This window comes from Pieris brassicae, chromosome 6, assembly GCF_905147105.1.
Source record: "Pieris brassicae chromosome 6, ilPieBrab1.1, whole genome shotgun sequence".
Taxonomy (NCBI): Eukaryota; Metazoa; Arthropoda; class Insecta; order Lepidoptera; family Pieridae; genus Pieris; species Pieris brassicae.
Window position 1 is genome coordinate 14452229 of NC_059670.1, and position 14715 is coordinate 14466943.

The window sequence follows — 14715 nt, forward strand, 5'->3', positions numbered from 1 at the left end:
TTGAATTCCTGGTGAAACAGTATCATTTGAAGGCATATACTGCTAAGGAAAACAATAAGAAACACGAGTCGAGACTAAGTGCAAAGTGTCAAGTCAAAACCCGTACCTTGTTGCACTATGAATCACTATTATCAAATCACTACTAATAAATACACTATAGTATTAGTATTATTAGTAGTAGTTATAGTATTAACTCTAAGTAAGTAATAGTAATAATAAAAGGCAATTTGAAAATGTAATATATATATTTTAAAATCGAGATCTTTAAATTTGTGTTAGACCAGTGAGAATTTAACCGTGAATTCAATCCAATCAGAAATCTTATCGTACCACCTTTTAAGGGTAGTCTAAATCCAAAATGGCGCCTTAATTCGTCTGGTGTCTATTTGATTTAAAACCTTTTTATGTTAATAACTAGGCCAATTTCTAAACATTTTTACCGAATATATTACATTTTTACTGAAATAAATGTGATCAAAGTAAAACAGAGATTTAACGATAAAAGCTATTGTTTTTTAAACGAATTTAGCGCATACAATAACTTATTATTAATATGTTTTATTTATTTGTCTAGCACGTCGTTACATTGCCTAGTAAAATTACAACTTTAATAATTACGACGACAACGCAACGCAACCTTATCAATTTCAAGCATTCTCTTCCAGGATTTGTATCACGAATTAAACTCTGTGAAAGCTCTTAATGTTCTTTTCTGCATACTGAAGTCTTTATTCGTTCCTACATTCCGTTCATTAGATTCCATAGTGATTTATAAGTAACTAGCGGACCCGACAGCCGTTGTCCTGTCTTAAGTATGAATATTGATTTCGAATTGGTATAATTAACTGAAAATGCTTTATGATATATAACATTCTTTCTTTCTTTTTCTGGCGCGTATATAAACAGTTTTGTTGGTATTCCGACACGGGAACAGGCGTCATATAACTGGCCATGTGAAAAACATGGAATTTCAAGATTAATGCCACAAAAAATTGCGACTGTAATTATTTTATAATAATTGCAATCGAAGCATAATGTTTTAAAAGATATTCATTTTTCTTACATCCTCTTTGACGATATTTGCTGCATTCACTCTGTCAATGTTATGTCAAACGCCATAAGGTTACATGAAAAAAAGTTTGAATTGTAAAAGCGCTATGCAGTAAAATATAAATTTGCTATCGTAACAAAATCTTAAATTTTCAAATTTTCCGCTCAATTTTCCTTATTTTTTTCTTTCATAAGAACCTCCTCCTGACAATAACAAACACAATAATAAGAATTAGCGAAATCGATGGGAAAAGTCGTGACCAAAGGAAATAGGGATTTATTTATATATATAAATATAGATTTATCGTTGTTTTTAAATCAAAGTTCGAACCTGTAGCAGGCCTTAGTTGAGCCTAAAATTCTATAAATAGGTAGATTTGTCTTTGAACCTTCTGCATGAAGTAAAAGTTTGTCAGTTATAGTTGACCCAAAATAAAAAACGCAAAACCTGACCTAATTTGGAACGGCTCAACATTTATTTCTTTAAATATTTTAAAAATAGTCTATATTAATCAAGCATGTTGCAGGACTCGTGGCGTTGCGGTCTAATTAGGGGACTGCACCGATTGGGATATTAGGTTCGAGTCCCATTAGGTTGGTCTCTGCCTCTGTATGGTGCAGGCTTAGTGGCTAAGCTGTACATGAATATTTATATCTGCATCTAATCTATCAGATCTATTTTGTCAAGATTTTCTTTCGTATATGACGTAATGCTCTGCTATATTTACTGCAGAGAACCGGATAGACTGTGATGGTAGGAGATCGCCTACCCGTTGGTCTTACTAAGTGACAATTATGGGTCTCAGCATCCCTAATACCTTAGACTAGCGAAGGATAAATGTCGATGTCCTTCCGTTCAGGGGTCACTATGGAGCTCGATCTACATACCACACATAGAAACGATTTCCATTGGTGAACACGCATGGTGTTTTACAAGGCTAACATATGTGAAAATACTACCTAAGAACTAATTGGTACAATTAATTAACTATGTATTTTGAAAATACTTTGCACTGACGTTTAATTAATGAATTCCGATAGGTTGACAATGTTTTTGTTCACTTTACGGTTACAGTGAGTTGATTGCGCAAGGTGCGGTGTTTCCAATTAGTCGCTTTTCAATCGGGTTACGAAGTAAAAACATATAGTAATGTGGCTATAATTTCAGATGGAAATAGGTCGATTTGGTAATTAAGTTTAGATAAAAAGTTATATTAATATTTCGACTTAGGTTATCAAAATACGATTTTATTTATTGAAATTTATATACACGTCGGTTTCACAACTGAGAGTTTTTAAGGCAGTTTTTGCCGCGCATCATTGCTATGTAAAACCTGCCCACGAATGTATTTTCGAACCAATTGAAATTAGAGTCCTTCAAAAAAAGAGCGTACCCATTATTTTTAAAACACCGGCAACACATTTGTGAGACCTTTGGCAATGTAAGCGTTTATTGGCGTCGGTATCACTTCTTGCGAGTCCGTGTGTCAATGTCAGTGACCCTCCTAATGATCAGATGATGATCAGATGTGAAGTTTGCCCCGTTATATAAAAAAAAACGGTACATACTATACTATATATACAACGTCTATTTATCTTACAGTTTGTAAACCATTTCCATAAGACCTATAAGTATTCCATTTTATACTACAGTGGCGAAGTAAAAGTATCATGTTTAACATTATTAAGAACTAGCGGTAGAGATAGACATAGTCTCTTAAGTATGTAAATTGATTTCGAATTGGTATAATTAAATAAAAATGCTTTTTGAAATACAACATTCTTTGTTTGGTTTTCTGGCGCGAATATAAATAGTTTAGTTGGTATTCCAACACGGGAAAAGGCGACATAAAACGGCGGTGGCCACAAACAATTAGCGCCTGTAATTATTTTAACCTGTGATTATAATAACTCCAATCGAAGCATAATGTTTTAAACAATATTCGTTTTTCTTACATCCTCTTTAACTATATTTGCAGCACGCATTCTGTCAATGTTATGTCAAACGCCATAAGGTTACATCAAAACAATTTGAATGAAATAAAAAAGTATTCATAAATTTTCTAATTTTCATAACCTTTTCCTGACAATAACAAACGCAACAAACAAAGAATTAGCGAAATCGGTCCAGCCGTCGTGATGCCGTGACCAAGAGAAATAGGGATTAATTTTTATATATAAATTATCAAACTAGACCAACTAACAAAAATTCTTCCACAAGTTTTTAGCATCTTTTAATCACGTGTATCATTGTTATTTATCCCTCCTAAATCAAAACGTGTGTCACCTTAAACATTGCGCACATAATTTAATTCGGGTGTCAACGTAAAATGTGTTCACTGCCTATTAGCGTCCTAAAGATATTAAGCCAGTAGAGTTTGTGATTGACGTAAACAATTTAGGCAAATATTGCTTTTTAGTAAGGTAATTTATAAAACATATCCAAATTTAAACATGCTAACTAAAAATACCAACTGAAAAATAATTATTTTAGATTACATTTTATACAGATATGACGATAATACTTATGATTTTTAGTTAGGTATAAATTTCACAACTGTCGTAGTAATCGTTTGTGAATGGAACGTGTTAGACATAACCTAGATGATTATTTGGATATGCGAAAGCTCTGTTTAAAGTGGGTGCCGCGCGAGTTCACTATCGAGCAAAAACAACAACGTATTGATGATTCTGAGCAGTGTTTGAAGCCGTTGAATCGTAATAAATCCGAGAAAGCTCTCTCTGATGTTTTGTGCCGATGAAGAGGTAATCACCGAAATCGTACCCTGTTTGAGGCTCATTGTATCGCACTTGACGGGAACTATATAAACGATTGCTCTGATCCGTTCAAATATCGCCCAATAGCTATGACCTCCTTGTTCTAGAATATAATCGAAAGCACTATTAACAGCCAGCTCCTGAAGTGTCTAGGCCACCAGCTAATTAGCGATTCTTAGTACGGCTTTCACCGTGGTCGTTCAGTTGGTGACCTCCTTGTATACCATACCATTCCGACCTTAAACCCGTAAATGCTGAGGTCCCACAATCCCCTCTCTCCTATCCCCAACCCTGCTTTCTGCATATCAATGATATGTTGCAACTTAGCAACATTCATTGCTATGCGAACGACAGCACTGGGGATACTTTTTACACTGGTCGGGCAGGTATTTCTCGGGCAGTTGTCGATGAGAACCGGAAAAAACTTGTGTCTGAATTCGAAACTCTGCTATTGGAGTTTCGGTCTGGGGTAGACTAAATTTAGTCCAATTTAACCCCAAGAAGACACAAGTTTGCGCGTTTTCCGCTAAAAGAAGAGGCTTTGTCGCTACTTCTACTACTCTTCGATGACAATACAGCCTCAGCTAGCATCGGGATACTGGTCGTATCGAATGACGTTCAGTTTCGCGCATAAGGGTTTCTTATTTACATAAAGACCGTCTATTTTTTTATTAGTATAAGAGCCGAAAATGGCACCCTTTTTTAGTGGATACGTTGCCGGGAGTGTTAAAAAAATGACATACACATCCAGGCATACTCCAAAAAAATATACAAATGAAAGAATCATGCATAGTATTCTAAGACTTAATGACGTCAAATGTACATTTAAGGATAACAACTATGTTATGTTTCATACTTGAACACGTACATAGTAGATGTTCAATTATATTTTTATAAGCTACGCCGAGGCTTATTATGTCAAAGCCAACAAATGAAATCAGTTAAAGTGAAGTAGACATGAAAATCACAAGCAAACAATGTTCTATTTGTTGCGTAAATACAATATTCTTCATCAGTCTAAGTGCATTTTTACTAAAATATACGTCCCCCTTATTGTGTTTATGCTGTGATTAAAAAAGAGATAAAGCTTGATTTGATTAATGTATTGATTTATTGTATACAATAGGGCACCTTATTTAAATGACGTAAAGTTAATAAGTTGTACAATACAACCAAAAGTACAATATTTTTCACTATAAAGTCGTTCGTTACCTTATCCCTATTTCTTATGTATTTATTATTATCATACCTCAAACATTAGGTCCACAGTTAAGGCCCAAACAGTTTTAGTATGATTAAACTTAAGAAGGTTTAAATTAGACCATACACAATCATTTTAGACAAAGAAAATATAATGTTATCGTGTTAAACTTTTACGTCAAAAAATACATCTATCTATAAGCACAAACACCTAAACTAAAATTACGTTGATTATGAAAGAAAATTTTATGATTTGACGAAATAATTAGACACCGCTACCACTCGAGCATTATTATTGCCTTATGTTTATACAAATGTGTACTTTTTATAACGTAAACAAATTAAAAACAATTTTTTTCCATTGGGTTTTCATCTAATACCTACTTGAATGGGACTTTTGTATCTCTTATTCAAAGTTGTTTCGGCGGAAATCGAATTTAATTTTCACCATTACAGGAAATGACGTGGGTGCCGCCAGACATAGGACCAGTGTGTGCGTCCACACAAGCGAACTTAACAGCGTGTTCAATGGGAGTCCTATATTTGTCGTTACTTCAGCAATTATTCCGAAAGCCTGCAGATGAACAAATAAATTATGAATACGTAATAAATCCCATTTTAGGAAAATTTGGCACCAATAACTTCAGAAGGAAACATGTTTTGGGCGAAACAAATCAACATTACGATTTTATAATCGTTGGTGCTGGTTCAGCTGGATGTGTCCTCGCTAATAGATTATCAGAAATAAAACAATGGAGGGTAAGTGTGAAACAATTTTCACAGATAAAAATATTTAATTTCATTAATGAATTACATATTTGATAATATTTAAGGATGATTTTGGCGCTAAATAATAAAGTCACACAGAGTGACGAATAGATATTTTATGTAGTTAAGAAACAATATTTATTATCACAATATTTGAAATTTTAAATAGTTTATAGAATTTGTAAAAAAATATATTAATATTGACCTAGACATTACAAAACGTATTTTTACACTATATATACTATTTCATTTTTATGGGTTAGGAAATAAGTGCTACTTACCGCTTATACCTGGAATACAAGGAATCTTAGCATTTACGTAATAATATGTGTAAAACTAAGTACAGCTTTGATTTTGTTCCCTTTGGAGTAGAGACTCTAGCGCCGTGGGGTTTATGTGCACAGGCGCTAATTAAAGATTTAAGTTGGCGCCTGGTAGATAGTACCGGTATCCCCAGAGCTGGTGCACTCCTTATTTCGTATATTTTTTAGTAATTTATTTTTACAGATACTACTCATAGAAGCTGGTGAAGCGGAACCTGAAGTCACTAGTATACCTGGTGTTGCACCATCATTATCAGAGTCAAATATAGATTGGAAATATAAAACTCAGCCAGATGGAAGAACCTGTTTATTGCAAAAAGGACAAGTTTGCCCTTGGTTTAGGTAAATTTATAGCATTTATACCGTAAAAATTCTAGTATTAGACATTTTTAATGAAAAAAATATGGTATTGTGGTTTTATCAACATTGCTAGTTGAAAAACGAATAATCAATAAATGAACACTTAACAATACTTAGGTACTATTTAAAATAAATTTAAAAAACTTCAAATTGTTCAAGTTCGTGTAATTTTTAACTTACTCTAAATAAATAATTAAAGCATTTATTTCAATTTTTATACAAAAATTTCATTTGATTGTATTATTTAATCGATACCTTATTTTTCTAAATCTCGAAAAAATGCTTTTCTGTGAATTTAACTTAAATGGTCAGAACTATTTCTAAAAACTGTCAGCATGTGCATAGCACATAATAGTTCTATTGTGTCTATGCTATGCTACTAAAACTCCGATTCTTTTATTGGTGTTTTTACGGCATGTTACTACGAAGGTACATTCTTACTAAGCCATTGCTTGAAATAAGTATACATCTATTATTGTTGTTATACAATGTTACAGGGGTAAAACGATGGGAGGATCGAGTGCAATCAATTATATGGTGTATATGAGAGGTAGTAGCCATGACTATGATGGGTGGGCTGCCGAAGGTAACGATGGGTGGAGTTATGAGGAGGTAATTCACGAAACAATTACTTGTTACAGTTTAATCCAATATTGTTCTTATTTTACCAATCAAAAAAAAAAAAAATTACCAATCATATAAAGTTTACAAGTATTATTTTCTTTGTAGGTCTTGCCGTATTTTGATAAATCGATAAACTTACGCGATTATGAATCACTAAAAAATAATGATTATCATGGAATAGGAGGTGAACTGAATGTTGAACGATTCCGATACCTTGATGGACCTTCAAAAATATTAGTCAAGGGATTTCGTGATAAGGGTTTGCCGATAGTCGACTTAGGTCTTGAAAGTAAAGTTGGAGTCAATATTAACTTGTCGACGTCTAAAGATGGAAAAAGACAATCAACGAATCAGGCTTTTATTAAGCCAATACGAGATGAAAGAACAAACTTACACATAATCACAAATGCTTTTGCTACAAAAATATTAATTGATCCGGCGAAGAAAGAAGCTTACGCCATACAATATTTTAAGGATGGAAAATACTATAATGTCTTTGCAAATAAAGAAGTGATTGTTAGTTCAGGAGCACTTAATTCGCCAAAATTACTTAAATGTTCCGGTGTAGGTCCACGGGATGAGTTGGAAAGTCTAGGTATTCCTATAATCGCAGATTTAAAAGTTGGTTATAACCTTCAAGACCATGTTACAACAGATGCTTTGATAATAAAGTTTTCTAATCAATATTCAACTGTAGTAAACGATAGTAAACTTCTTAATGAAGTTATAAAGTATCGCAATCAACCCGAGAAAAAGTCTGGACCCCTATCATCAACGACATCTATAAATAGCATAGCTTTTATAAATACGAAGGGATCTAAAGATGATCCACCGAATATACAATTTCATTTTGATGGTAGACGTGCTGCTGAATATATGTCCGATCCAACAAATTATATGGCATCTAATATTCTTCCAGTATCATTTTATGATAGTGTTGGTGCAAGGCCTTTATTACTAAACCCAAGAAGTAGGGGTAACGTTTTGCTTAACAAATCTGACCCTATCTTTGGACCTCCTTTAATATATACTGGATTCTTTCAAGTCCAGGAAGATATTGATGATTTACTAGATGCTATCAGGTTTGTTATTAGTTTAGATGAGACAGAAGCATTTAAAAAGGCTGGTGCTAGTTTTGATAAAACGCCTGTAAAAGGATGCGATCATAATGAATGGGGAACTGATGACTACTTTAAGTGTTTATTAATGAATTACACAGCAACTATTTACCATCCTGCTGGAACGTGTAAAATGGGACCAGAATGGGAAGAAGATGCCGTGGTAGATCCAAGATTTAAAGTACATGGAATACGAAGATTGCGAGTCGTTGACGCTTCCACTATGAGAACCATAGTTCGAGGTAATTTGAACGCACCTACAATAATGATGGCCGAAAAAGCAAGTGATATGATAAAAGAGGACCATAGAATTTTTTACTAATCTTTTCCAAAAACATTATTAGTATTTCTAAGGTTATTCGTACAATTGTTGTATGATAATTCGAAAAATAAAAGTTGTATTACTATGTGATGTGTCCTACATGCATCAGCTTGATGCTGATTTTATATACGTAGCCTATGTAGAAAATCATTATCATCAGGAAACAAATACAGAAATTTGCAAAAATCAAAGGTACACTTCAAGTACCTATTTGTTTCTCTCGAACCTGCTAATCTATGCTATATTTATATCCAATTTACCAGTGTCTGAAGACTTCTTTTTCCATCTTGATGGCGTTATAACTAATTAAATAATTATACTTATTGGAACAACAAAAAGCAGAGGAGAATAATAAAATTCAGAAATCTAATAAGGAAAAGTTAAAATATTAGTGATTAGCATTTTTATTTATAGTAAAACGAAGAACCAGGCGGCGGCGTATCTTGCACTTTTTACCTTTATCGCATATTCCTAATGAGGTTTTAGGTGTGTAATTAATTATGCTATGTTTAAATACAAAGAATAATCGTTGAAGAAGTCTCTAGACTTCGGTAAATTATACTAATACAACTTATAAATATTATTAAACATACTTTGTGCAATTATTTGTAGTTACACTGAAATGTTCATTTTTTCGTTGTCGTGGTACGAATAGGCGATGCATCTCAGTAGTAAGATGTCATTGGGCTTGCAATAAGAGCTCATGGTAGGCCCCTAGGAAACTAATTATTACTAAAAATAGCGTCTCAGTTACATTAATATTATAGAACAATAGAGCATAGTATGTATTACGCAAATATGGGTAACATATTTTATTCATTTATCATTGTACAAATTTCACTTATTTACCATAAATATATATAATAATCACATTTACCCGTTATAAACAAACAGATAATATTTTATATCCCGTGACCTTTACACATAAAGTAATATTTTCTATACTTTTCTTGTATCATTATCATAAAAGGGTGATAAAAATATATGGGTAAGTATTATATGTATTTTTGTTAATATTCCTAAAGCATCCGTGAATTGTCAATAAATAAAAAAAAACATATTGCTTACCTATGTACTCTTATGAGTTGATGAATATTTAAATGAGAGGACAGTCTAAATTTACATTTACTACCAATTTGTTGACTTCTTTTCGAAGAACTAAACGCAATCATGGTATTGCGCATAACAAAAAATCAACATTGAAGTTTAAATCGCTATCGCTATTGTTAGGTACAGATTACTGCCGTTGGTGCTGCTCTATCAGGAAATCAGAACCATGCTGATTAATGTCCCGGACCGTTTTTCTTCTATTATGTTTGGTGTTATATGAAGCTGATATCAACGCAAAAAAATAGTTTTTGTTTGAGTGCTAATTAAAGAGTACATAGATAAGACAGTATTTTTAAATATACCGCGAAATTCGGAGGCCATTACTAGAGTATAAGTTAGGAAATAAAATAAACAATAGTAATAGTAAATACTATAATTAGTAAAAGGAAAAACTTACATCACATATCATATGCAAATAAAACTTTGTCAACGACAGTGGTTTTAAAATAACTCGCTTTTTATTTAAAAATATAATTTTAATAAAAAAATTTAAAAAAAAATGTGGACTCCAACGGATATAACTGAAGTGTGTGCGTCCACACATGGTAATTTAACACAGTGTACATCTATCGGTATAACATATCTAACACTGTTGGCACAATTATTTGGAAGATCTGTTGATGGTACAAATTCAAGAGGTGATAATCCATTCATCTATTCAACGGTAAATGATGGATTTGAGCAGCGGATTAATGTAGAAAGCAAAAATATTAAAAGAAATGAATATGATTATATCATTGTGGGCGCCGGCTCAGCTGGATGTGTCCTCGCTAATAGATTATCAGAAATAAAACAATGGAAGGTAAGTATGATAAAATTTTCACAGATAAAAATATTTAATGTCTCATGATATCTGAATGATGTTTTATGTAGTTAAGAAACAATACTTATTATCACAATATTTGAAATTTAAAATAGTTTATAGAATTTGTAAAAAAAAATATATTAATATAGACCCAGACATTATTGATAATATAATTTTTATGGAATAGGAAATAAGTGCTAACTACCGCCTATGTACACCTGGAATACTAGGAATCTTAGCATTTACGTAATAATATATGTAAAACTAAATAAAGCTTCGATTCTGTTCCCTTTGGAGTAGAGACTCTTGGGCCGTGGGGTTTATGTGTACAGGCGCTAATTAAAGATTTAAGTTGGCACCTGGTAGATAGTACCGGTATCCCCAGAGCTGGTGCTTTCCTTGCTCAATGAATTAGCACTAAGGGTACAATACTACACGTACAAATTTTTATTTTCTATTTTGAAATATATTTTGTTATAATGGTTCTTACTATGAAGGGAATAAAGTACATAGGTAAATATATTTTCACTGTTCTATTAATTTGGTAATTATTCTGTGACCACATGTTACATCAAAAAGCACTTAAAATGTTATTAAACACTTTATTTACAGGCACTGTTGATGCTAATTTAATGCACTTCCGTTTTTAATATATACAGTTGGCCACTCCTTATTGCGTATCTTGTTAATAATTTATTCTTACAGATACTACTCATAGAAGCTGGTGAAGCGGAACCTGAAGTCACTAGTATACCTGGTGTTGCACCATCATTATCAGAGTCAAATATAGATTGGAAATATAAAACTCAGCCAGATGGAAGAACCTGTTTATTGCAAAAAGGACAAGTTTGCCCTTGGTTTAGGTAAATTTATAGCATTTATACCTCTATATATAATTCATATATATAATTCTAGTATTAGACATTTTTAATGAAAAAAATATGGTATTGTGGTTTTATCAACATTGCTAGTTGAAAAACGAATAATCAATAAATGAACACTTAACAATACTTATGTACTATTTAAAATAAATTTAAAAAACTTCAAATTGTTCAAGTTCGTGTAATTTTTAACTTACTCTAAATAAATAATTAAAGCATTTATTTCAATTTTTATACAAAAATTTCATTTGATTGTATTATTTAATCGATACCTTATTTTTCTAAATCTCGAAAAAATGCTTTTCTGTGAATTGGACTTAAATGGCCAGAACTATTTCTAAAAACTGTCAGCATGTGCATAGCACATAATAGTTCTATTGTGTCTATGCTATGCTATGCTACTAAAACTCCGATTATTTTATTGGTGTTTTTACGGCATGTTACTACGAAGGTACATTCTTACTAAGCCATTGCTTGAAATAAGTATACATCTATTATTGTTGTTATACAATGTTACAGGGGTAAAACGATGGGAGGATCGAGTGCAATCAATTATATGGTGTATATGAGAGGTAGTAGCCATGACTATGATGGGTGGGCTGCCGAAGGTAACGATGGGTGGAGTTATGAGGAGGTAATTCACGAAACAATTACTTGTTACAGTTTAATCCAATATTGTTCTTATTTTACCAATCAAAAAAAAAAATTCCAATCATATAAAGTTTACAAGTATTATTTTCTTTGTAGGTCTTGCCGTATTTTGATAAATCGATAAACTTACGCGATTATGAATCACTAAAAAATAATGATTATCATGGAATAGGAGGTGAACTGAATGTTGAACGATTCCGATACCTTGATGGACCTTCAAAAATATTAGTCAAGGGATTTCGTGATAAGGGTTTGCCGATAGTCGACTTAGGTCTTGAAAGTAAAGTTGGAGTCAATATTAACTTGTCGGCGTCTAAAGATGGAAAAAGACAATCAACGAATCAGGCTTTTATTAAGCCAATACGAGATGAAAGGACAAACTTACACATAATCACAAATGCTTTTGCTACAAAAATATTAATTCATCCGGCGAAGAAAGAAGCTTACGGCATACAATATTTTAAGGATGGAAAATACTATAATGTCTTTGCAAATAAAGAAGTGATTGTTAGTTCAGGAGCACTTAATTCGCCAAAATTACTTAAATGTTCCGGTGTAGGTCCACGGGATGAGTTGGAAAGTCTAGGTATTCCTATAATCGCAGATTTAAAAGTTGGTTATAACCTTCAAGACCATGTTACAACAGATGCTTTGATATTAAAGTTTTCTAATCAATATTCAACTGTAGTAAACGATAGTAAACTTCTTAATGAAGTTATAAAGTATCGCAATCAACCCGAGAAAAAGTCTGGACCCCTATCATCAACGACAGCTATAAATAGCATAGCTTTTATAAATACGAAGGGATCTAAAGATGATCCACCGAATGTACAATTTCATTTTGATGGTAGACGTGCTGCTGAATATTTGTCCGATCCAACAAATTATATGGCATCTAATATTCTTCCAGTATCATTTTATGATAGTGTTGGTGCAAGGCCTTTATTACTAAACCCAAGAAGTAGGGGTAACGTTTTGCTTAACAAATCTGACCCTATCTTTGGATCTCCTTTAATATATACTGGATTCTTTCAAGTCCAGGAAGATATTGATGATTTACTAGATGCTATCAGGTTTGTTATTAGTTTAGATGAGACAGAAGCATTTAAAAAAGCTGGTGCTAGTTTTGATAAAACGCCTGTAAAAGGATGCGATCATAATGAATGGGGAACTGATGACTACTTTAAGTGTTTATTAATGAATTACACAGCAACTATTTACCATCCTGCTGGAACGTGTAAAATGGGACCAGAATGGGAAGAAGATGCCGTGGTAGATCCAAGATTTAAAGTACATGGAATACGAAGATTGCGAGTCGTTGACGCTTCCACTATGAGAACCATAGTTCGAGGTAATTTGAACGCACCTACAATAATGATGGCCGAAAAAGCAAGTGATATGATAAAAGAAGACCATAGAATTTTGACGAAAACTAATCCGTGTAATAAGTATTAATTAATCTTTGTCAAAAACATTATAAGAATTTATGTGTGCAATTATGATAAGATTACTATAAAAATTAAAGTTTTGTTACTACGTATATGTGAAAACTTTTCAGGAGATATTAGATATAGATTTAGTACACATTTCAGAAAACATTGAGAGAAACCCGGCATACTAGATTCAAAAGTCCGTAATATATTATTATTTTAAGACAGTTATTTTTAAATAAAAAAATTGGTTTTGTGATAGTAGTACATTAAAGTTAATATTATATAAAAGGTGCAACTATGTTACTTGACCTACCACTATGTTACTTTTATGTATCTAATATATACGACTAAATTTTATAATATTATGGAAAACTGACCCTTGATTTCAGATTTTCCATCTACTATTCAGATTACGATATAGTATCATCGCAATGTCATTCTTTTCATTTATTTATTTTTATTTATTTATTTATTGTATAAGTGTTCTTAATATAAAGGAAGTTGGTGTGGTGGAAACACAAACTGTACACAGTTTTTCTATCCACCAGGACGTCGAACATATTTAAATTATTAACATATATATATAATAAGGCCAGTGACATATAAACTGTAAATTTATAACAATCAAACCATTCAAACGATTTAAAATTGCACGTAAAACGTCATAAACAAATCTAAACACTGACGCGCCATAGATAGCCGATGCAAGAAACCTGTTCTTGTCGAGAATTCTCATCCACATACAGAATGAGTTCCTATATTCGAATATGTTTTAATGACGTATATGGCATAATTTTTGTTATGCATAATTTATAATTGTTTGACTTATGTAGTATTTTTTAAATTTAAATTTAATATTGTTTCTTGTTATATTAGTAAGAAGTGTAGCTAGTATCGAGTTAATTAAATTTTGAATAATATAATCTAATGTTTTTTTCCCATATAAATTATTGTATTTGGGTAATAGAAATTCGTTTTTTAATTTTCTACGAGTTGAATAGTGATAGTGAGTTTTAATTGTTTTGAGGTAATTTTCTGTAAAGTAGTTTTCATTTAACGTACACTGTATTTAAATAACATAATACTGCTAACATTACTTAATATAACAAAAAACAATAACTTACCTTAAAATATAAGAACTAAAATATATTATGAAAAGGAGTCCCTTTATGCAAGGTTCCAAAGATACTGGCAGCGTTCCCCCTTTGAATAGCTAGACTAAGTCTTTGTCCGAGGTAGCTGCCAGCTCTACGGTCTCCTGTGATGTCGACTAAGATTAATATCTAATAAAA

At 32.2% G+C, this 14715-nt stretch overlaps 1 protein-coding gene across 5 annotated transcripts in view; it reads left to right on the forward strand.

Annotated features, from left to right (window-relative positions):
* Positions 1–13892, forward strand: part of LOC123710759 (glucose dehydrogenase [FAD, quinone]-like) — a 29181-nt gene extending 15289 nt beyond the window's left edge. For 3 of the 5 annotated variants that reach the window (XM_045662917.1, XM_045662919.1, XM_045662918.1), the window contains exons 2-5: positions 5485–5787; positions 11164–11321; positions 11859–11973; positions 12087–13889. In XM_045662917.1, coding sequence (XP_045518873.1) covers positions 5488–5787; positions 11164–11321; positions 11859–11973; positions 12087–13445 — 1932 coding nt within the window. In that variant the 5' untranslated portion in view covers positions 5485–5487 and the 3' untranslated portion in view covers positions 13446–13889. Of the gene's footprint in view, positions 1–5484; positions 5788–6303; positions 6462–6976; positions 7092–7208; positions 8629–10114; positions 10456–11163; positions 11322–11858; positions 11974–12086 lie in introns of those variants that run through there. The other 2 variants (XM_045662920.1, XM_045662916.1) reach the window with 2 other exon arrangements.
* Positions 13893–14715: the final 823 nt, after the last annotated feature.